This window comes from Heptranchias perlo, chromosome 36, assembly GCF_035084215.1.
Source record: "Heptranchias perlo isolate sHepPer1 chromosome 36, sHepPer1.hap1, whole genome shotgun sequence".
Classification (NCBI taxonomy): domain Eukaryota; kingdom Metazoa; phylum Chordata; class Chondrichthyes; order Hexanchiformes; family Hexanchidae; genus Heptranchias; species Heptranchias perlo.
The window spans coordinates 6930583-6955444 of NC_090360.1; the positions used below are offsets into that span (position 1 = coordinate 6930583).

General features: G+C 48.4%; 1 protein-coding gene across 2 annotated transcripts in view; it reads left to right on the plus strand.

Moving 5' to 3' along the window:
* LOC137304047 (mannose-binding protein-like) overlaps positions 1–24862 on the plus strand; it is a 62810-nt gene that overhangs the window by 33780 nt on the left and 4168 nt on the right. Inside the window, exons 1-2 of one of the 2 annotated variants that reach the window (XM_067972466.1) lie at positions 18309–18608; positions 20075–20173. In XM_067972466.1, the coding sequence (XP_067828567.1) occupies positions 18407–18608; positions 20075–20173 (301 nt within the window). In that variant the 5' untranslated portion in view covers positions 18309–18406. Of the gene's footprint in view, positions 1–18308; positions 18609–20074; positions 20174–24862 lie in introns of those variants that run through there. The other variant, XM_067972467.1, reaches the window with a different exon arrangement.

Below are 24862 nucleotides of genomic sequence, written 5' to 3' on the forward strand. Positions count from 1 at the left end.
TTTCTTTCAGGGAGGTTTTGTTTGTGTGTAAACTCTAGATTAAGTATTTTGTAAATGATGTTCCTGATTTAAACAGGTGCAGCCTCCATGGAAAGATATGTCAGGTCAACCTTCAATTGTTTATTTATACATGCCCAATGCAACCACATCAAATCATACAAATTCATCACTGACCCATTTCCATGGTAACACCAGGGCAACAGAAATGCCAAATGCCTTCTCTAATCTTTGTCACTACATAACTAGACAATTAGAAAAGCCATTCTGGTCATCCTAACTCATGATTGGCCTTTACAGTCCTCCCATCAAAGTGTCCAACTGTTACTTAAATGATCCCCATGGATTTTTGCCTCCATTCTCCACCCAGAGTCCATTCCACGCGTCGATCGCTCTTTCTGTCAAGAACCTCCTGACGTCCGACCTAAATTCGGCCTTAACTTGTTTGAGTCGGTTTCCCTACCGTCACGTTTGAGCTTGAGGTCACGTTCCCGATTTACCTTTTCCATACCGTTTACGACCTTATAAACCCTCTCGGGAATCTCCTTTCCAGGATGAGAAGTCTGAGCCCCTCCAGTCTTTCCTCATAACTCAGACCCCTGACATTGGGGGGATCAGCCCCATAGTTCTTTTCTGCACTGCCCCCCCCCACCCTCCACCGTGCTCAGTGACCAGAACTGGACACAGTACTCAAGGTGCAGTCTGACCAGAGCACTGTGCAGTTTTAAATATGACTCGCTCTGACTTTTGCTCGACTATATTCTCTCTTCCCAACCAAAAGGTACACAAAAGACATTGTAAGACATTAAACAAACACAACACCTTGCATTTATATAGCGCCTTTAATGTAGTAAAACGTCCCAAGGAGCTTCACAGGATCGATTATCAAACAAAATTTGACACCAAGCCACACAAGGAGATATTAGGACAGGTGACCAAAAGCTTGGTCAAAAAGGTAGGATTTAAGGAGCGTCTTAAAGGAGGAGAGAGAGAGGTAGAGAGGCAGAGAGGTTTAGGGAGGAAAATTCCAGAGCTTAGGGCCCAGGCAACTGAAGGCACAGCCACCAATGGAGGAGCGATTAAAATTGAGAGATGCGCAAGAGGCCAAATAGGAGGAGCGCAGAGATCTCGGAGGGTTGTAGGGCTGAAGGAGGTCACAGAGATAGGGAGGGGCGAGGCCATGAAGGGATTTGAAAACAAGGATGAGAATGGTTGTGGTAATTGGAGTTTTATTTAGTACAAGATAAAGCACAGTTGACAAATCAGATTACTAACAGTCTTACTGTCTAAGGCAATAGATACAATAAAAGCGGTATTACCCATTCCTTTGGGTAGAGTTGCAATCTTTTTTTTATATTTCAAAATATACTTCATTCATAAAATTTGTAAAGGTACATACAATACAATTCAAATCACACTTCAAACAATACAATACGGGTCATACAATTTGCAACGGTACATACAATACAAATTCAACGGTCCCGGTACAGTCAATACAGTTACGCACCATACATTGTACATACAGTTCATGGCACCCTAGGGTGCCTCATTTCATTACAGGTTACAGATACAGTACATTTTGTACAGTCGCAATCCTGTTGTTCCTTCGATTCTCTACCACCTTTTCTACCTTTCTCCCAGTTTATACCTGGTCTCCCTTCCTGCCCGTCATTTGTTCACCCAGTGGTCCACGTTCAGCGTCTCTACGATCAGGTCTTTCTTGCACTGTTCACTTTACTTCACGTGCAAACCGCACTTAATAAGCAAACTCACCTTTGGATTGTGTAAAGATCGGAATCTCACCATCTGACTTTCTTTGATCAATATTCCTCACGCTGTGATCAAATGGTCAAGAGCCCAAACAATGTGACCAAGCGGTCCTTTGATCAGTGCCTCACACAGTATAACCAAACTGGTTTCAGTTTACTATTGCAGCACCCGAAATTTATTCTAGTTTAATGTTGTATAATCCGAAATTTATTAATCCCATGTTTGCTCCAAGCTAATTTCTAAAATGTAGTTCCACCATTTACCCTGCTTCCTTACAACATTTTGAGGCAGGGTCCCTTTAATGTCTTCTGCATCAATCAAAGTAACAAACTCATTAAACTCTGCACACCTTTAGATTTTTATTATTCTTCATTAAATGTCAATATAATAAATAAGGTGAAGGATTGAAGTTGTGGATTGGAGGCTGGAGCCCAGTAACGAACTCACAACAGCAACACTGGGAGCTGGAATACAAAGGGGTGGAATTTATGCTACAGTTGTCCAGAGCTCTGGCTAGACCCCGTCTGGGAGCACGGTGTTCAGTTCCGGGCACCGCACCTCAGAAAGGACATATTGGCCTTTGAAGGATGCAGCACAGATTCACCAGAATAATACCGGGGGTAAAAGGGTTAAATTATGAGGACAGGTTGCATAGACTGGGCTTGTATTCCCTCGAGTGTAGGAGATTAAGGGGTGATCTAACTGATGTGTTTAAGATGATTAAAGGATTTGATGGGGTAGATAGAGAGAAACTATTTCCTCTGGTGGGGGGGGAATCCAGAACAAGGGGGAATAACCTTAAAATTAGAGCCAGGTCGTTCAGGGGTGATGTCAGGATGCATTTCTTCACTTAAAGGGGAGTGGAAATCTGGAACTCTCTCCCTCAAAAAGCTGTTGAGGCTGGGGGTCAATTGAAAATGTAAAAACTGAGATTAATAGATGTTTGTTAGGCGAGGGTATTAAGGGTTACGGAACTAAACTGAGTAAATGGAGTTATGATACAGATCAGCCGTGGTCTAATTGACTGGTGGAACAGGCTCAAGGGGCTGAATGGCCTCCTCCAGTTACAGAACGCTAGGGCCCGATTTTATCACCCGCTATCGGGTGCGTTCTCGGCGGGGGGGGGGGGCGCCGAAAATCGGGGAATCCCGGAGCGGGACCGGAGCCCGCCTCGATCCCGCCCACTTCCGGGTTCCCCACGGACGCGCCGGCGTGAGCGCGCAGCCCCCGCTGGTGGGAATCCCGCAGGCAATTAAAGCCAGCGGGATGCCACTTGACAATATTTATCTAGCTATTTCAGGTCATCAACTGACCTGATTGAGCTGTTTTATTAGGAAGGGTGGGATTTTACCTTGAACTGAGACTGTTTCCCATACTGGGGGAAACACTCTCACTCCAAACGGACGTGTTGCAGCCAGCAGCCTGTGGCAGCTGCCAAGGTGCATTCCACAGGTGGGGGGAGAGACCCTTCACCAACGCAGGAGGCCACTCCGTCACATAGGGCAACGCCTGCCCTCCACCACCCCCCTCCAAGCCAGAAGATTCACCGACGTGGAACCACAACCCCGGTGCGAGGACACACTTACCTACCGTGCACAACCCCTCAGACCTACACCTGCCAGATGGGGGCCGCCTCGACATCCTCGGAGGACGAACAGCATCACCAGCCCCAGCAGCCTCGCAGGCCACGCCGTCCGCCTCAGAGACGTGGAGCCCCACAACACGGTGCTGTGGCACATCCACCTGCACAGCAGGAGGGAGGGCAACCGCAGAGAGAGATGCGTCGCAGGAGGCACTACCCTCCGCACAGGGTCTACAGACCGAGGCTCAGCTTCACGGACCTCTCCGAGGAGCAGTGCATACGGAGGCTCAGAGTCACTCGCCAGGTGGTCGCCGACATCTGCAGCCTCCTTAATGACGAGCTGCTCCCGGATGGACCAAGCAGCATCTTCTTACCCGTCGCCGTCAAAGTCACCACTGCCCTCAACTTCTTCGCCTCCGGATCCTTCCAGGGTGCCACCGGGGACATCACCGGTGTCTGTCAGTCGTCTGCACACAAGTGCACAAGGCAGGTCACCGATGGGTTGTTCCACAGGGCCTCGCACTACATCAACTTCGCCATGGACGAGCGCAGCCAGATGGAGAGGGCGGTTGGTTTCCATGCTGTGGCTGGCTTCCCACGGTTGCAGGGTGTAATTGACTGCACCCACATAGCAATACGGGCACCTCCACATGAGCCAGGGCTGTTCATCAACAGGAAGGGGTATCACTCCATGAACGCCCAGCTCATCTGTGACCACCGCCAGAGATTCCTACACGTGTGCGCCAGATACCCTGGCAGCTGCCACGCTGCCTTCGTCCTCAGGGAGTCCACCGTCCCGCCCCTCTTCCACGCACCCAACACCGGCAACGGCTGGCTCCTCAGCGACAAGGGATATCCCCTGCACATGTGGCTTATGACACCTCTGAGGAACCCCATCACCGAGCCGCAGCGTCGATATAATGACAGCCACATTGCTACCAGGTCTGCAATTGAGGAGGCTATAGGGCTGCTCAAGATGCGCTTCAGGTGCCTTGATCATTCTGGGGGAGCGCTCCAATACACGCCACTCAGAGTGGGACGAATTATAGTTGTCTGCTGTGCCCTGCACAACATGGCACAACAGAGAGGGGTGCCGCTGGAGGAGGCCCCATGCACACCCACCACCCACATTGAGGACGACGATGAGGAGGAGGAGGAGGAGGAGGAGGAGGATGACGAGCGAGAGGAGGAGGAACGACCCATGGGCTGAACACCGGCTCGCCTGGATGCTCGTCAGGCCAGGGAGGCACTCATATGTCAACGGTTCTCGTAACATCACACTGTCTGAGGCGTTCACATCTCATCACGTGCACAGAGGAGCGGCCATACCAGCCCCCTCCACAGAAGAGTGGTGCCAGTACTCCTGCACCCACTGTAGTGTGCCCAATGGGTGGGACCAGGTGTTCGTCGTCATGATGAGCCGCACGGAAGGGACCTATTGCACAAGCTGCTGAAGAATGGACAAGAGGTGGCAGCAGTGGTGAGAACAATTGTGTTTATTGTGTATGTGCATTCAAGGACTAAAAATAAAAACATAACAATTTGTCAGACACCCTGGTGCATTCCCTTTGTGTTCATAAAACCTTTGCCTTACGTTTGCGGGAACCCCTACGTGGTGCTACCCCTGTGGCTCCAGCAGAGGTAGTGGCAGGTTGCTCTTGTTCATGCCCTGACCGGGTAGATGCTTTGGGCCGACGCCCCCTGGGTTTCGGTGCCCGTGAGGGCACCTCCACAGACTGCTCCTCCTGCACCCGTGCAGGGGCAGACTCGGCCACCTGGAGAGGAGGCACCATTGCGGGTACTGGTTGAGAGGGGGGCAACGGGTGAGACGTGGGGGCACCTTGAGTAGCGTCCCCACTTCCATGTTCCCGTTCACCATCTTCCCTCTCATGGCCTAGGCCCACATCACCCCTTCCACCCTGCTGGACGGCAGTTTGGATGACCTGTGTGAGACCTTGCAAGGCCACCTCCAATGTATCTGTCAGCCTGTTTATGGCGGCAGAATGTTGCTCACCCTGAATCCGAACTGCCGTTGTCAGGGCCTGCATGGACTCATTGTTGAGCTGTGCGTGACGCTCGAGGGAGGCTAGCCTGTCCTCCACCGCAGACATTCCCACACCTACCCGCGACACTATCTCAGAGATGCCTTCACGTCCCTGCGACACTATCTCGGAGATACCCTCCTGTACCTGCGCCACCATTCCCCTCATGCAGGAGTTGGACTCCTCCATCCTCCGCGCGATTGTGGAGAGTGCGCGTGGCACCTCTCCCAGTACCTCGGCAATGTGCTGGCGCCCCTCGACGACTCTCCTTTTGACTGGTGGCCCCCTGGGTTCAGCATCTGGGTCCGGCTGAGCAGAGCCTGGAGAAGAGTGCTCCCACCGACGCGGACCCTCCGCGGCTGCCCCTGCCACCAGGGTCTGCTCATGCTCAAATGTGCGCGGTGACTCACCATGTGCAATCCCAACTAATTGAGGAGGGGGATCCACCGAGGTGTGTGTATCTGCGCTGGTGGATGCTTGGCTCATATGTGACGATGCACCCTCAGAGACCGGCATGTCGTCTGAGGAATCGCCCTCAACGGATACGGCGCTCGCAGACGGCCCTGCAAGAGAACAGAGGGCAATATCAGGCATGTGGACAAATGTTGCGGTGCGGCAGATGCCAGGTGATGCTAAGATCATTCGCGATCATGAGTGCTGAGTGTCAGCTTTCCGTTACCAGACGTTTCTGCAGCCCCAGCCTCGCCATCCGCCACGGACAGGCAATGTAGCATGTGGCTGATCTCCAACACGTCCACCTCGGCGTCCGTCAGAACCACCTGGTGCGTGCCCTTTCCCGGGCGTTCTTGCACCTCGTCTCCTGTGAAGGCAAAACACAGATGCGTGATTGAGTGGTGATTGCATTGTGAGACGCTTCAAGCATTGGTGTGGGTGGGTTGAACGTGTGGCAGATGGATGGGAGGATGCGTGTGCCACATGGCCATCCCATTGTATGGGGATTGGGGTGTGTGGTAGTGTTCGAATGGGGACAGGGACGGTGGGTACGTGCAGGCACGGTGAGGATGATAGTTGAGTGGCTGTGAGGATTGATGCGGGAGCGCTGTGGTGGCAGTGCAGAAGGGGTTGTGAGGTGTTTGAGGTGATGTGGAAGACGGAGTGTGGGAGAGTGCGTTAGTGTACTCACTTTCCCGGACCTAGTGAGGTCATTGAATCTCTTCCGACACTGGATCCAAGTTCTGGAGGTGTTGCCCCTGCTGCTAACCTCCGCCGCCACCTCCGCCCATGCCTTGCTGGTGGCGGAGCCAGGGCACTTCCTTCCATCGCTGGGGAACAACGTCTCCCTCCTCCTCCTCCGGACCCCGTCCAGCAGCAGCTGGAGTGCGTGGTCAGAGAATCGTGGGGCAGCCTTACCCCTGGGTTGCTCCATGTTGCGCTACCTCTTGTTTGCAGCTGGAGGGGCATTGGTGGACTGCCCCTTTAAATAGAGCTCCACCATCGCTCAGACGTCACTGCGCATGCGCAGGCCGCCGGCGCGCAGCTGAGAAGCGGAGAACCCGTAACGGCACGTTAATGACCTCAATTATCCTGCGATCGCGTGGGGGGGACGCACTTAATTCACCGGCAGCGTTTTCCACGCGCCCGATAGACCACCCGCCGAGAACCCGCAGCCCTGCTAAAATCGGGCCCCTAGTCTCTCCAGGTTAAACATCGCCACTAGCAGGCATTCAGGGGAACTGCAGGACACTAGAAAATGCAGTGAAAATAAATTGAAAGATTTTCGAGGCATGCAGTACCCATGGACAGAAACAGACAGTGTGGATTTTTGAGGGAGAGAGAGAGACCGAGAAAAACAGTTTGTTTATATAGGAGGTGAAGCTGAACTTTGATAGGGTAGATAGAGAGAAACTATTTCCTCTGGTGGGGGAGTCACTCCCCTTTGTGTGAAGAAGTGCTTCCTGACATCACCCCTGAACGGCCTGGCTCTAATTTTAAGGTTCTGCCCCCTTGTTCTGGACTCCCCCCACCAGAGGAAATAGTTTCTCTCTATCCACCCTATCAAATCCTTTAATCGTCTTAAACACCTCAATTAGATCACCCCTTAATCTCCTATACTCAAAGGAATACAAGCCTAGTCTCTGAAACCTGTCCTCATAATTTAACCCTTTTAGCCCCGGTATCATTCTGGTACGCTGCGCTGCACCCCCTCCAAGGCCAGTATATCCTTCCTGAGATAAGGTGCCCAAACAATGTGATCAAGTGGTCCTTCTATCAGTGCCTCACACAATATGATCAAACTGGTTTCAGTTTACTATTGCAGGACCTGAAATTTATTCTGGTTTGATGTTGTATAATCTGAAATTTATTAATCCCTTGTTTGCTCCAAGCTGCTTTCTAAAATGTCGTTCTACCATCTACCCTGCTTCCTTACAACATTATTACCAAAACAGGGACCCTTTAATGTCTTCTGCATCAATCAAAGTAACAAACTCATTAAACTCTGAATCACCTAAAGGCTATTTAAAAGCAAACGTCCAGTTTGAGTTGGGGTTGCAGCCTATATGTGAGTTGTTTGTCCTCCGGGAGAGAGAGCTCACATTTGGGGGTGCAGCTTATATTGCATGGCAATACGGTACTCTCCTTCCTCCAACACAGGGCTGAAACCCAGGTGAGTGTCATATTATAACAGGAGTGAGAATTCACACATCTTCTGCACTCAGATCCTTAAATTGAACATTTGTGAAGCTGCGTCTGAAAATGAAATCCTGCTGGAAAAGGGAGACAGACTCTGCCACAGGAATCAGGTACCATCTGCTTGTCTGACAGGGAAAATAGATACATAAAAAAAAAATTTAAACTCCAGCCACCTGTACGCGTCATTTAATTGGCACGATCGTGGTGTGTATGTGTGTGTGTGTTCCACCAGTTTAATTTTACTTCTACAAAGACTAGAATGACCCGCCTGATAGTTCTCGCTAAGTCCACTGCCAGATGTGCTACTGAGCCATACCGGTCAGGAAGTGCACTGCCAGATGTGCTACAGAGCCACACCAGTCAGGAAATGCACTGCCAGATGTGCTATTGAGCCACACCAGTCAGGAAGTGCACTGCCAGATGTGCTACCGAGCTACACCGGTCAGGAAGTGCACTGCCAGATGTGCTACAGTGCTACACCAGTCAGGAAGTTAATAACTGTGTTTTCTTTGTACATTTTAACTGGCACCAATCAAAATGGCAGCTTTAAACACAAATTCATCAGCATGTGTTGTTGAATAGAAATCGCAGACTAGCCACAGATGTGGCTACGGAGACACCATTTTAGCCACTTGCACTAATTTTATTAGAAAAGACCTTACACACAATACAGGTAAATGTATTTCACAAATGTACATTTACTTACCAACCATCTCCCACCATTCAGTATCCAAGGAAGAAAAGCACTCACAGCAAACACAATACACTCGCACACTCTGCTTTTGGTCTTGACATTTTACCAACAAACGCACAAAAAGGTTAAAGTTCACAAGGACACACTGTATGATTGTGAGTGTTAAGATCACATGCCCAAGGACTGTTTCTACTACTCATTTTTTATTTACTAATCAGAAATGCAATTCGCCACATCTGGATTCCCAATGAGCCACATGTGGCTAGTGGCTAACGTACTGGACAACACTGGTCCATCAGGAAGGAGAGAAAAGTGACCAGATACCGAACGCGTTCCATAATGCTCCATAAAGGTCGTGCATCGAATGAAACAGTGTGAAATGGAGTTCCAATCAAGAAATACAGGCTCGTCAACAACAGAAAACCACTTTAAACAGAGACCCAGGGAGGACCTGGTGAACGTCCCAGTATCTTACAGGGCGTAGTGCTGATTTTGCAATGCGGTGATCACCAGTCACCAGACTAATATCAAAAGAGGCCAAAGTCGTCTTTACACAGGAGCAGCGCGGCCGACAGCGAGGTACGAGTAACCTGGCCAGGTGGCAGCAGTAGCTCAGGGGGTAGCACTCTTGCCTCTGTGTCAGAAGGTCGTGGGTTCAAGTCCCATTCCAAAGACCTTAGCACATAATCTAGGCTGATGCTCCATGGCAGTACTAAGGGAGTGCTACACTGTCAGAAGTACCGTCTTTCGGATGAGATGTTAATCCGAGGCCCTGTCCGCCCTCTCAGGTGGACGCAAAAGGTCCCATCGTACAATTTTGAAGAAGAGCAGGGGGAGTTCTCTCCGGTGTCCTGGCCAATGTTTATCCCTCAACCAACACCTAAAAACAAATTATCTGGTCATTATCACATTGCTGTTTGTGGGAGCTTGCTGTGCGCAAATTGGCTGCCACGTTTTCTAGATTACAACAGTGACTACACTTCAAAAGTACTTCATTGGTTGTAAAGCACTTTGGGACGTCCTGAAGTCATGAAAGGCGCTATATAAATGCAGGTCCGTTCCTCCAGGAATCAACAGCATCGCAGGGGCAAGAGAAAGTCAGACTCCTGAGAGTTTGCAGTCCACCACTTGATAAGAAAATGAAAGGGATGCGGGGTGGGGGGAAGCTGGCACCCAACACAGGAACAAACTAACATCAAACCAATACATCTTAATAATACAAACTGCATCCTTTACCCAGTTGCACCATCTGGTGGCCAACCATTGAGGCAGGTAAGTGGGAGAGGGGGGAAAAAGAGAGGAGATCATTTCACCTTGGCTTTCTGTCCTTTATACACTAATGCTCCAGGGGGTTCTTATCTCAATAAGGGGAGAACACCAGGCAGGAGTTAGGAGGCCCCGAATTACACTGGACTCGATTTTTAATTGGGGGGAGAGGGGGGACACATATGGGGGGAGGGAACCCCCCCCCCCACCCCCAAACGGGGAGCTCAGCGTGAGCCCCAGTGCCATTTTAACAATCGAGGACCGTCTCCCGCCTGAAACCGGCAGGACTGAGGTCAGGGCCGACCGGTGGGAGCGGGAAAAGGGGCCGGGAGCCTCAGAACGCTGGGGACCCGAGGGAACGGCCCTCGCTACAAAGTTAGCAAGGGCTCTGTCAGCCGATGCCAGCGTCCGAGAGGGAGAGTGGAGGGTCTCCTTGTGGGACCTGGGGGGAGGGGAACACTCCTGCCCCTCCTCTTAACCCAACAAAGATTCCACAGAAAAGTTATAAAAATATTTTTTAAACTCACCGGTAAGCGGGCTCCGCACCAGGAGGGTGCAATTGGAAAATTTACCTTGGCATTGCAATTGGATCAGCGAGGTCACATTGGGAACAGCGGAGCTACCCCACAGCATTCCAGCACTCGGGCAGAAATAGACACACGGTGGGGGGGATCCCTGCGCTCGTGCTGACATAACAAGTGACCGGAACAGGTTCGTAATTCTGAGCGAGTAAATCTGGGGCATCTTCAGGCCGCACTGCCATCTTGCCCTTTGTGTCTTCTGCCCGTATGTTAGCTTGGCTGGGTGGGTAACACTCTCACCCGAGTCAGAAGGTAGTGGGTTTAAGCTCCACTTGTAATCTTAGCATTGTAGCCAACGGCAGCATCTGGAAATAACAGATGTGCTCCTGTGCTTCAAGGCATTGTTGCACATTTAAAGCTACAACAACAACTTGCATTTATATAGCGCCTTTAACGAAGTAAAATGTTTCCAAGGCTCTTCACAGGAGAGTTAGCAAACAAAATTTGACACTGAGCCACATAAAGAGATATTAGGACAAGTAAGAAGTAGGTTTTAAAGAGCGTCTTAAAGGAGGAGAGAGAGGTACGGAGGCGGAGAGGTTTAGGGAGGGAATTCCAGAGCTTAGGGTCAAGGCAGCTGAAGGCATGACCGCCAATGGTGGAGCAATGAAGAGGCCAGAATTGGAGGAATTCAGAAATCTCGGAGGGTTGTAGGGCTGGAGGAGGTTACAGGGATAGGGAAGGGGCGAGGCCACGGAGGGATTTGAACACAAGGACGAGAATTTTAAATTCGAGGCATTCCTGGACCGGGAGCCAATGTAGGTCAGCGAGCACAGGGGTGATGGGTGAACGGGACCCGGTGTGAGTTAGGATACGAGCAGCAGAGTTTTGGATGAGCTGCAATTTATGGAGGGTGGATGGTGGGACGCCAACCAGGAGAGGACTGGAATAGTAAAGGATTAGTTTACCCCGTACAGAAGTCGTATAAGGATGAAATCCTTCCTGCAATTCAGAGTCCGTGTTTATGCCAAATTTTCTGCAAAGGAATCCTCTGGAGGAGTTCCACCCTTTTATTCTGCTGACCCTCACACAGTCTAACTTGAGCACATATGGGATTATAAAATGAACTGAAACGGGAACACGGTGGGCAAATATGATTAAAACTATTTGCTCGCTTGGAGGGTAAACTCCGACACGGACTGGTTGGGCCAAATGGCCTGGTTCCCTGTTGGAACTTCTATGCTAGTAGGTAGATGTGTATTACTGCTTCCTGTAAACACCAGAGTGAATAAAGTCACACAGCCTGAAATGTACACAATTCATGAAATATACTTTGTACAAATAGCCACTGCTGTAAAATGAACACTGCGAGATCATGCTGTTTCGATGTTGGCAATCAGCAAAGACATTTTAAAAACCGAGTAAATATTGACATCACTGCGTCAGCCAATGATTTGGAGGTGGGGCGGGACTTAAGGCAGGACTCACAGTCAAACACAATCTATTTACTCACCAAACAGCAAACAGAGTCTATTTAAACAGTCTCTACAAACTACAGAAAACAGAACTCATGAGCGAAACTGTAGCAAAGTCTCCCGATAAAAGCAGGATTATTTCTCCAGCAAAATGGAGGATAGTTACATAATGCAAATTATGTGCGTAAAATCAATCCCAGTCACTTACAGCAGTGCGGTCTCCAGGCGTGATTGACGGAGGAATTACCCAATCATCTCCATTCTGGCCGGGAATAGTGGTGTCACTATATGCAGCCTTTTTAAAATCCCTCAAACAGCCACATTCTGATAATCACAAGAAAGAAAATTCACGCAGAGATCCAATTATCCAAAGCAAATTGTACAGGCCATCTAACCATCTAAAAGGAAGTTCACACTCTGATCTGATTGAGAATAATTCCACTAATCAAACAATTCCACAAACTTGATGACAGTCACCAAACAATATTCAACTAACCAAATGGTGCTTTTCTCCATTCTGTGCCTCGTACTCTCTGCTGCCTCTATCCTCTCCTACTCCCTTTAAGAAGAAAGAAAAATGATGGGATGACTGTTCATTTTGCTTTGGATAATTGGATCTGTGTGTGAATTTCCTTCCACCAACCATCAATTATTTTCTCTTGTCTCCATTGCTCCCTGTACCATCCTATTTTTTTTTTTGCCCACAATCTGCGGTTCCCCTGCCCCCTCTCTGGTCCTGATTTCCTGCCGACGCAACAGTGCTCACTGCTTCAGAATGCTCCCGTGTCACGCAGCCCAATAACTCCTGGCGTTAAGTTGTTCAAACGTGCCTCAGTCCTGCTGAGACGGAGCCACGCCTCAGAGCAACAACATAGCGTGCTACTGAACCCAACTGTTTGTCACTTTATGTAAAGCATTCTTCCCGTTTGGCAACTTAATTCATTTTTAACAGATAGAATCCACATCCAGCACAGAATGAAAGGGGAAATTAGATGAATTCGCTCCTCCCCACTCCCCACGCAGAGGCTTGTTAGAACATGGAATGCTTCACCACACAGGGCGATTGAGACAGAGACTAGAACATTAATTTAAAGGCAGCTCAATTAGCTTTTGAAAGGGAAGAAGATAAAAGGACTCAGGAAAAGGGTAGTAAATGGAATTGGAGTCGATGGCTCCAGCGAGCGCTGGCACAGGCACGATGGGCTGAATGGCCTCCTTTTGTGCAGCAAACGTTTTGATTCACTCTGAAGACCCAGTACACATGATTTAAATTCCACACTTGGCACAGATCACAACCCACTCGTGATCTTCTTGTCAGGAGCATTAGAACACAAGTTGTGTTCCATGGATTATTAAGTGTCCCTTGTTTATTGAAGTGATCACTTCCTGTACACCGAAATAACTGATTTCTGTGTTGATTAAAATCCAAGACCTAGGGCTTAGGTTTTCTTTTTAAGACGTGATTTCCAATTGCCCTCGGCCCTTCTCTTTAAGATGTTGACTTCTTGTCAGTGTAGGATTCCATGTCTTTCCATCCACTATTACCTCACCCAAATGGCCATTGTCCATATGCGTGATAGCCCTCTCGCCTCCCAGTCAGAAGGTTGTGGGTTCAACTCCCACTCCAGAGACCTGAACACAAAATCTAGGCTGACACTCCCAGTGCAGTACTGAGGGAGTGCTGCACTGTTGGAGATGCCGTCTTTCGGATGAGACGTTAAACCGAGGCCCCGCATGCCCTCTCGGGTGGACGTAAAAGATCCCGCGGCCACTGTTTCGAAGAGGAGCAGGAGAGTCCTGGGCCGATATTTATCCCTCAACCAACATCACCAAAAAAAAGATTATCTGGTCATTACGACATTGCTATTTGTGGGAGCTTGCTGTGCGCAAATTGGCTGCCACGTTCCCTACATTACAACAGCGACTACACTTCAAAAAAAGTAGTTAATTTGCTGTAAAGCACTTTGGGACGTCCCGAGGTCGTGAAAGGCGCTATATAAATGCAAGTCCTTTATCTCAGTATTTCCGGCTCAGAGTCGAATGTGCTGCCAATTGATCCAAGCCAAAGCAATATAAATAATAAAGGGAAATTTTGTGTACCTTGAGTGCAGATCGGAGTTTCAGACACGCACGGTTCTCGGCAATCCCGATTTTACACCCATTAATTCTCCACACTGGGAGCAGAGTCTTGCGAAATTCACCCTAAATGTGCTCGTATTTCTCTCTTAATTGGTGAAGATAGCTTTACAGCTACACTATTCCTTTTCCATCTATGTTTTGAATTGGCTTTTTGTTGGGGGGTGGGGGGTGTTGAGGGGATTACATTATCTTTCATCGATTGAAATCTTACAGCCATGTCGGCAGTTTCCTTTTCCAGGGTTGTCAAGAGTCCTGTTTAAAACAAATGGCCTTTGCGTCCTTGGGGGTTGTTTTTTTAAGTCAGTATTTGGGTGTGGTGGTGGTTTGGATGATGCATTTATAGGAGGGGTGGGTAATGTATCAGTGTCTGGTGGGTGTTTGAGGAGAGCTGGCACAGTTTTGTCTACATATTTCACTCTAATTCTTCTGCTATCTACTTTCCCTTCGGGAAGTCAAAACAACTTTGAATTCACATTCTCTAAATGTTGTGTTCCTTCTGCAAACACATTCTCAGCAATGCTTAAAGTTTAGTACATTTGAGTTATAATTCCTAAATTAAACCATCTGAAGATTTTATTGAACCATCTGGAATTCTTTTTCCTAACAAGTGACGGGAAATGACAGTCAACCTCATCCTCCTCCTTCGCTGTCCGTTATTGATAGCTCTGTAAGAAAGCTCTGTAAGAATGAATGAGTATGTGGCTTATGGACAGGTTTCGTCTCATGGCAGTGATTTTCCTGATGGTACCGCCAAGGTGTCAGGAGCCCTCTGCCAAGATGGGCAAACAGACACGACAACAAAAACCACCGTTAAACAATTAGCTTCTTTATGAAAGTCACTGTTCAATGACAAATAGTAGTCGGATAAACATATAGCAGGTTTGCAGGGAATTCAAACTTAAAGCAGACATTTTCCATTAGTTTTCTATCTTTTTTTTATTCATTCATGGGATATGGGCATCACTGGCAAGGCCAGCATTTATTGCCCATCCCTAATTGCCCTTGAGAAGGTGGTGGTGAGCTGCCTTCTTCAACAACTGGGTGGCTTGCTAGGCCATTTCAGAGGGCAATTAAAAATCAACCACATTTCTGTGGATCTGGAGTCACATATAGGCCAGAATGGGTAAGGACGGCAGGTTTCCTTCCCTAAAGAGACAACAATCCAGTACTTTCATGGCCACCATTACTGATACTAGCTTTTTAAAAATTTAATTATGAACTTAAATTCCCCAGCTACTGTGGTAGGATTTGAACTTATAACTCCAGGCCTCCAAATTATTAGTCCAGTACCATAATCACTATGCTACCATACCCACATCTGCTTCAGATACTAAATACACCGCCTCTTTTCTGCAGTGCACTTCCACAGCATTACCATGGTTTCACTTCTATCTGTCCCAATGTAACCATAACATCTCCTACAATGACCTCCTGTCTCCATACGGTCACTCCCAGCATTCTCCAACGTTCCATCCTTGGCCCCCCTCCTATTTATTGTCTTTATGTTGCGCCCCAGTTAAATTATCCTCAAGCACGAGGTCAGCTTCTAACGTTACGGTGATGACACCTGTCCTCCACCACCACACTTAACTCCCCGACTGTTTCCGTGCTGTCCAACTGCTTATCCAACGTTAAGTCGTAGATAGGCCAGGACTTTCGGCAGCTTAACGTTGGCAAGAGCTAAGCCTTCCTGTTTGACCAGAAAGTCCACACCATAAAGCAAAGACTGCATTCCCCCCTCCCCAACAGATCACTCAATATTAGTCAGCTGGTGTGCAGCCTCATGACCTGTTGGACCCTGAGCTGAGCTTTGAACCCCACATTCCGTTTTTTCAGAAACCCATCACCCTATTTAAGAGTCTCCAAATTAAGCTACTGAGAAACCCACGCCCAACTGTAGGGCTCCTGTTTACCCAAGATGCATTGTGACATTCTCTTACCTAACTCCAAAGTGCTTTGGCACAGGTTGACGGAATCAAGGTTTAGAGACCCCCCCCAAGTTTGCGCATGGGTATCGCTAGAGTTTAATCAGCTAAAACCATCCAGCCTACCACATCTGCTTCCCACTTCTTGTTGAACGAGGACCACTTTACCTCTTGGAACATTGGCTTGCAGGATTATCTGAAGCTGATTGGGAAGAATCCCAGCCCAAGTGACAGGTCCATCTCTCCAGGTTCCACGGGTGATTCAGGCCGGTTGGTCAATCGTCTTTCAGATGAGACGTTAAACCAAGGGCCCATCTGCCCTCTTAGGTGGTCATAAAAGATCCCACGGCCACTATTCAAAGAAGAGCAGGGGAATTCTCCCCGGTGTCCTGGACAATATTTATCCCTCAGCCAACATCACTAAAACAGATTATCTGGCCACTATCACATTGCTGTTTATGGGACCTTGCTGTGCGCAAATTGGCTGCCACGTTTCCTATATTACAACAGTGACTACACCTCAAAAGTACTTAATTGGCTGTAAAGCGCTTTGGGACCTCCCGAGGTCATGAAAGGCACTATATAAATGCAAGTTCTTTCTTTCTTGACCACATCCAGGAGTATTGTAGTCCTTATCCCAACCAGTTCTGAAACAACCTATTTTCACTTCTGTAATATTGCCAGCCTCCATCCCTATCTCACCTCAAGCACTGCTGAAGCTCTCATCCATGCTCTTGTTTCCTCTAGGTTCCACTTTTCCAATGCTTTCCTCATTGCATCCCAGCCCCTCAACAATCTTCAACTCACCCAAAACTCCACCATTCGCATTCTCCCATCACTCACGTCCTAGCCAATGTTCACTGACTCCCCATTAAAATCCTCATCTCACTTTCAAATCCCTCTACAGCCTCAACCTTCTCTGTCCTCCACAACGTCCCCCCAACCCAACATCCCAGTTCACACCTTCTGCCCGCTGCGAATCCCCCCATTCTCTGCTCTGAAATTACTCTGGAATTCTTTCCCGAATCCTTTCCTTCCCCCTCACTATGTATCTGTCAAAGCATCCTCAAAACCTACATTTTCGACCAAGACTTTTGTCACCTCCTCTAGTTCTTATCATGAGTCCCCCTCGATCTCTATTCTCCTCTCGGGGTGTTTTATGCTGTAAAAGTGCAAATTGTTTTGTTGGCCAATTGACCAAAGCAATCTTCTTATAATAAGTCCCAACTTAACTAAGAGCTGATGATTCTCTTCCTCCTCCGCAGCTTCTATTGTACAGTCTCAAATACCGTAACCTCTGACACAACATGAAGCCTTTTTGTTTTTATCTTTCATGGTGTGTTTGTTAAAAGTAACACAGTGAGAGATATCCTTTGGATTGGAACACACTTTTCCTATTGTTCCTCAACACTAATTGTTTTGTGTGTCTGAAGCTATATTTTTCTCTTTCTTTCTCTTAATTTCCCTGCATCGCCTACAACCAAGATGCTCGACAGAGAGCCTATTCCCAGGCCGTCGCTAATACTGCCCCACAACTGGCTGAAAGGTCATGGGTAGCCTTTCTCTTCCAGTGAAGGAACTCATGGCCTCCACTCAGTATTTCCTCACAGCGGCACGGCTAAGATTGGGAATTCCCTGGGTGGGGAGTTGAGGGTGTAAACCCATGAAATCCCATTCCATGGCACAGTGGTCAAAGGCTCCACTGTATTACTCTGCCATTTTGGACTAAAAAATACCCATTTTACAAAGATTGTCAACGACAAAGAAAAGTTCCCATGTAAGAAGAGCCTTGCAATACTTGCTCACCATGTCCCATCATGCATTTTTATTGGGGGAGGGGGTAAAGCCATGAGTGGGAGTGGAGTAAAAAACAAAAATTGAACTGGTGAACTCGGATAACATCCCAACCCATAGAGGCAAAGGGCAAATGATGGTTAATCAAGATCTAAGGCCCAACCCTTACCATTCTCAGCCATACAACCTGCATTTATTATAAATCTTATTGTAATTGCCCAGTGAATAACAACATAAATCAAGTCAACATACATCTAACCAAATCCGAGCCTTCAGTATCACCTCTTTACAAGAAGTTACAAACGTGTTTTATTAGCAGAAAAGGACCCTTTATTGATCATTAACCAGTAAATATTTATTTTTGGCATCCATTAACCTGGGTATAGGTCATGACTGCACATTCTGCCAATGCTGTTTATCTTCTCATTTCAATCCAGAGGAGATCTGAAATTTCACAATTCCCTGTGCACTACAGTTTAGGGTGAGAATTTTTCCATTCAAGGTATTTTTTTTTTCCTGGGGCTCAAAGACGTCTGAAAAGGGGGGACAATGTCTCTTCATCGTCCGCTTGTCGTAGTCGCAGTGGTGACCTCGATACTGGCGATTTTACATGGACAAGAGATGGATATTGAAAAGCTGAAGATGTGCACCATGTTTCCAGGAATTCCAGGTTCTCCAGGAAACAACGGATTAAACGGAAGAGACGGAAGGGATGGTAACGATGGGATAAAAGGGGAAAGGGGATATCCAGGTATGAAGAGAATTTTATGGAAAAACGTTCCTTAGAAAACAAAATGTAAAAATGACCTGAGAAGCTCGTCAGAAGATTGTGGGTTCAAATCCCACTCCAGAGGCTTGAGCACAAAATCCAAGCTGATACTCCCAATGTAGTACTGAGGGAGCACTGCACTGTCGGAGGTCCCCTCTTTTGGATGAGCCCTTTTAGGTGGGTGTAAAAGATCCCATGACACTATTTTGAAGAAGAGCTGGGGAGTTCTCCTTGGTGTCCTGGCCAATATTTATCCCTCAACCAACATCACTGAAACAGATGATCTAGTCATTATCTCACTGCTGATTGCGGGATCTTGCTGTGCGCAAATTGGCTGCCGCGTTTCTTACAATACAACAGTGACTACAATTCCAAAGTACTTCGTTGGCTGTAATGCGCTTTCGAAGGTCCTGAGGTCGTGGAAAGGCATTAAATAAATACAAGTCTTTCTTTTTTCATATAGCTGTGTGGTCCCACGTACAGTGTGATTCAGCAGCATCAGAGAGACAATGCGGGTAACTTTCGACTTTGGCCCCCTCCGATTTCTCATGTTCATGCTCATGCTGCCCCTCGGTGATATCAGCTGAAGACACATCAGGTTCCACATCTACGCTGAGGACGCCCAGCCCTACCTCACCACCACCTCTCTCGACCCCTCCACTGCCTCTGTATTGTCAGACTGCTTATCCGACATTCAGTCTTGAATGAGCCACAATTTCCTCCCATTAAATATTGGGAAGACCAAAGCCATTGTCTTCAGTCCCCGCCACAAACTCCGTTCCCTAGCCACCGATTCCATCCCCCTCCCTGGCCACTGTCTCAGGCTGAACCAGACTGTTCGCAACCTCGGCGTCCTATTTGACCCTGAGCTGAGATTCCAACATCATATCCTCTCCATCACAAAGACTGCCTACTCCCACCTCTGTAATTTTCGCCCTTCTCTACCCCTGCCTCAGCCCATCTGCTGCTAAAACCCTCATCCACACCTTTGTTACCTCTAGACTCGACTAATCCAATGTTCTCCTGGCTGGCCTCCCATCTTCCACCCTTCACAAACTTGAGCTCATCTAAAGCACTGCTGCCCATATCCTAACTCGCACCAAGTCCCGTTCACCCATCACCCCTGAGTCGCTGGCTCCCGGTCCACCAACACCTCAATTTTAAAATTCTCATCCTGGTGTTCAAATCGTGTCCAACTCTGGCCTCTTGTGCACCCCCCACTTCCTTCGCCCCACCATTGGCAGCCACAACTTCAGCTGTCTCGGCCCTAAGCTCTGGAATTCCCCCCCTCCCTCCTTGAATAATGGAGAATTATCTCACATTTGCCTTATGTCAACATTTTCTCTTTCAAAACGAATACATGATGTCACCCTTGGAGTCTGAAATACAATTGATAGGGTTCAGTTTCATGTACAGTTTAAAATGGTTTTGGTTTGGTCCCAAAACAGGTTTTCCAGGAGTTCAAGGACCCAAAGCCAACGACGGTCGTCCTGGGAAAGTTGGACCAGCTGGACAGAAGGGGGAGAAAGGGGACAAAGGATATGAAGGTATAGTTATCTTTAGGCATATTAGACACAAGAAATACTCCTGGAGAAGATCAACTTGGTTCTGTTGGGAGAAAGTTGTGAGTTTCAGTCCCACACTAGGGCTGGAGTACATAACCTAGTGCGGTATTGTAGCAGTCCTGCATTGTTGGAGGTTCCTCCAGTGTAGTACTGTGGAGCGCTGCAATTTTTTAAAAATTCATTCATGGGATGTGGGTGTCGCTGGCGAGGCCAGCATTTATTGCCCATCCCTAATTGCCCTTGAGAAGGTGGTGGTGAGCCGCCTTCTTGAACCGTTGCAGTCCGTGTGGTGACGGTTCTCCCACAGTGCTGTTAGGAAGGGGGGTTCCAGGATTTTGACCCAGCGACGATGAAGGAACGGCGATATATTTCCAAGTCGGGATGGTGTGTGACTTGGAGGGGATCGTGCAGGTGGTGTTGTTCCCATGCGCCTGCTGCTCTTGTCCTTCTAGGTGGTAGAGGTCGCGGGTTTGGGAGGTTCCTGTGGGAGCGCAGCAATGTTGGAGGCTCCTGTGGGAGTGCTGCAATGTTGGAGGCTCCTGTGGGAGTGCTGCAATGTTGGAGGCTCCTGTGGGAGCGCAGCAATGTTGGAGGCTCCTGTGGGAGTGCTGCAATGTTGGAGACTCCTGTGGGAGCGCAGCAATGTTGGAGGCTCCTGTGGGAGCGCAGCAATGTTGGAGGCTCCTGTGGGAGTGCTGCAATGTTGGAGGCTCCTGTGGGAGTGCTGCAATGTTGGAGACTCCTGTGGGAGTGCTGCAATGTTGGAGGCTCCTGTGGGAGTGCTGCAATGTTGGAGACTCCTGTGGGAATGCTGCAATGTTGGAGGCTCCTGTGGGAATGCTGCAATGTTGGAGGCTCCTGTGGGAGTGCTCCAATGTTGGAGGCTCCTGTGGGAATGCTGCAATGTTGGAGGTTCCTGTGGGAGTGCTGCAATGTTGGAGGCTCCTGTGGGAATGCTGCAATGTTGGAGGTTCCTGTGGGAGTGCTGCAATGTTGGAGGTTCCTGTGGGAGCGCAGCAATGTTGGAGGTTCCTGTGGGAATGCTGCAATGTTGGAGGTTCCTGTGGGAGTGCTGCAATGTTGGAGGTTCCTGTGGGAGCGCAGCAATGTTGGAGGCTCCTGTGGGAGCGCAGCAATGTTGGAGGTTCCTGTGGGAATGCTGCAATGTTGGAGGTTCCTGTGGGAATGCTGCAATGTTGGAGGCTCCTGTGGGAGCGCTGCAATGTTGGAGGTTCCTGTGGGAGCGCAGCAATGTTGGAGGCTCCTGTGGGAGCGCAGCAATGTTGGAGGTTCCTGTGGGAATGCTGCAATGTTGGAGGTTCCTGTGGGAATGCTGCAATGTTGGAGGTTCCTGTGGGAGCGCAGCAATGTTGGAGACTCCTGTGGGAATGCTGCAATGTTGGAGGTTCCTGTGGGAATGCTGCAATGTTGGAGGCTCCTGTGGGAGTGCTGCAATGTTGGAGACTCCTGTGGGAGCGCAGCAATGTTGGAGACTCCTGTGGGAGTGCTGCAATGTTGGAGACTCCTGTGGGAGCGCAGCAATGTTGGAGACTCCTGTGGGAGTGCAGCAATGTTGGAGACTCCTGTGGGAGTGCTGCAATGTTGGAGACTCCTGTGGGAGCGCAGCAATGTTGGAGACTCCTGTGGGAGTGCTGCAATGTTGGAGACTCCTGTGGGAGTGCTGCAATGTTGGAGGCTCCTGTGGGAGCGCAGCAATGTTGGAGGCTCCTGTGGGAGTGCTGCAATGTTGGAGGTTCCTGTGGGAATGCTGCAATGTTGGAGACTCCTGTGGGAGCGCAGCAATGTTGGAGACTCCTGTGGGAGCGCAGCAATGTTGGAGACTCCTGTGGGAGTGCAGCAATGTTGGAGACTCCTGTGGGAGTGCTGCAATGTTGGAGGTTCCTGTGGGAGTGCTGCAATGTTGGAGGCTCCTGCGGGAATGCTGCAATGTTGGAGGCTCCTGTGGGAGTGCTGCAATGTTGGAGGCTCCTGTGGGAGTGCTGCAATGTTGGAAGTGTCGTTCTTCAGATGGCGTCAGACTCAGGTCCTTTCCACTGGTCAGTCAACTTTAAAGCTGTAATTGGAAGATGGTAGGGTTTGTTTTCTGGGAGGATGAGATCAAATGAGCTTCATCTGAACCTACTTTGTGCGCGTTGCAAGAGAAGGCATAGACCAACACTAAATTGACCATCTCAGTAAGATAGCCCACAGTTGTTACAATTCAAGCTCACTCCAGATCCTCTTTCTCTAGTTCCACCAGCAGGACTACCCTCCCTGTGAACTGATATGACCGTAAACTAAAATAGTAGTCAGCACGATTAATAATAAAGCCTTCTTACAGTTAATGGATATGGGATGTCACGATGCATTCCCGATCTCTCCAACTGATGGACAAATAACATTCTGACTCCAAAAAATATGAATCAATTTATTGAGAAGTAAAATTAAACAGAAGCAAAAGCAAATACGGCAGATTTTATTCGATTACACTAGATTATAACACTTGAGTTGACTTAAAGTCCCTGCTTCAAAATAATAAGCTCTGGTAGATCTCAGAAGTAACAATCTTAATTTGGGCTGGGAGCCTGTGACCGGGAGGTTTTACTTGGGATGTTCATGGAGGGGCTGAACTAGCCTCGATTAGGTGACCACCTGAAGTAGTAATACAATAAAGAGCCTAAAATCAAAACAGAAAATGCTGGAAATACTCAGCAGGTCAGGCAGCATCTGTGGAGAGAGAAACAGAGTTAATGTTTCAGGTCGATGACCTTTCATCAGTATTGGAAGAAGTTTGAGATTTAAGAGTTTTTAAGCAAGTACAGAGCCAGGGAAAGGGGGTCGGGGGGTGGGGGGAGGTAGGGGAGGGGAGGAAGGAACAAAAAAGAAGATCTGTTATAGGATAAAGGGCAGGAGTGATTAAATGACAAAAGGGACGATGGTGCAAGGCAAGGAGGGTGGTAATGGGACAAGTAAAGCAACAAAAGATGGGTCTAGAGGAGCTGTAAATGGCAACATCAGAACCATTACCAGCACCTGCTGTCCGAAAAAATGGGAGCAGTGGTTATGATCTGAAGTTATTGAAATCATTGTTGTAATCTTTACAAAGATTGTAAAGTGCCTAATCTCAAATTTCTTCCAGTTCTGACAAAAAGTCTTCGACCTGAAACGTTAACTCTGTTTCTTTCTCCTCAGATGCTGCCTGACCTGTTGAGTGTTTCCAGCATTTTCTGTTTTTATTTCAGATTTCCAGCATCCGCAGTATTTTGCTTATGAACCTAGAGTGCTAGCCTGGGTTAAAATGGTTCTCAACATTTTGAATGCAAGCTGTGAGAAAGGAAGATCAAAAGGGCTGCTTTCACAATTAGTCAAAGTTAACTATCAAAGTGGAGTTCAAAAAGCACAGTGACTAGCTGACAGGTTTCTTGAGACGCTTTTTAATACCTGTACAACAAAGCAACATTGCGAAAATGGGCGAGAGGTTTTCCCCCTGGGGAAATGGCAATAGAGATAGTGCTCGTCACTTGTAACTCTCGTTAAACAATCCACATAAACACTGGACCAATAACTCCCTCCAAACTGGGGTCGCATCACTGGCCAGGGATGTGGATTTGCTGAAATCTTCCCTTCTCCCGCACTCCACACGCGCACACACACTCACACCTCACTCACACTCACACACATACACACTCACACACACCTCACACATACACACTCACTCACACACACCTCACACTCACACACACTCATACATGCACACACACACACACCTCACACATACACACTCACACACACCTCACACACACACACTCATACATGCACACACACACACACACACGCACACACACACATACACACTCACACACACCTCACACACCTCACACACACGCACACACTCACACACAAACAGACAGGCTGTTCTCAATCATCACAGAAAACCATGCTTTCAAGTTGTCACAGTGGCTGAGAGTGTCACAGATTCCCATGAAAATACATAATTATGGAGATACTTAAGATCTAAAACTGTACGGGTCCTCTGATCTGTCACATGACTGATTTGGAAAGTGGAAGAACAATCACTTGAGTATAGTAGGGGCGCTCATCTTGAGGATTTACTCTGCGCCTGACCCACGCTCTACCTGACCTGGGAATTTCTGATGTTAACTATGCATTAGTCCAAAATACATTCCTCTCGCCAGGGACATCTCCCACCTTCATAAAAATTCAACTTCATTAAAGCATACCTTTTTTTGGGGGGGGACGGGGCGATGAGAAGGGAAATCCACAAACAAATTTTTAGCACCGTCCCACCTTCTGATCATGCTGCTGAATTACCAGCGTACGGCAAGGGCAGTGTCAAAGGACCTGAGCCCAGGGGCCCAACCATGGGGCATAGAATATTGTGATATGATTTGCTTAATTATTAATGCAGCATGTAATCATTCAATGGACCTATTTCTTCATGCATTTCACTACATTTTTGTGTTCTAGTTGATGGGGGGGGGCATTGTGCGGGGGGGGGGGGGGAGACATTGTGCGGGGGGGGGGAGACATTGTGCGGGGGGGGGGAGACATTGTGCGGGGGGGGGGAGACATTGTGCGGGGGGGGGGGGAGACATTGTGCGGGGGGGGGAGACATTGTGCGGGGGGGGGGGGGAGACATTGTGCGGGGGG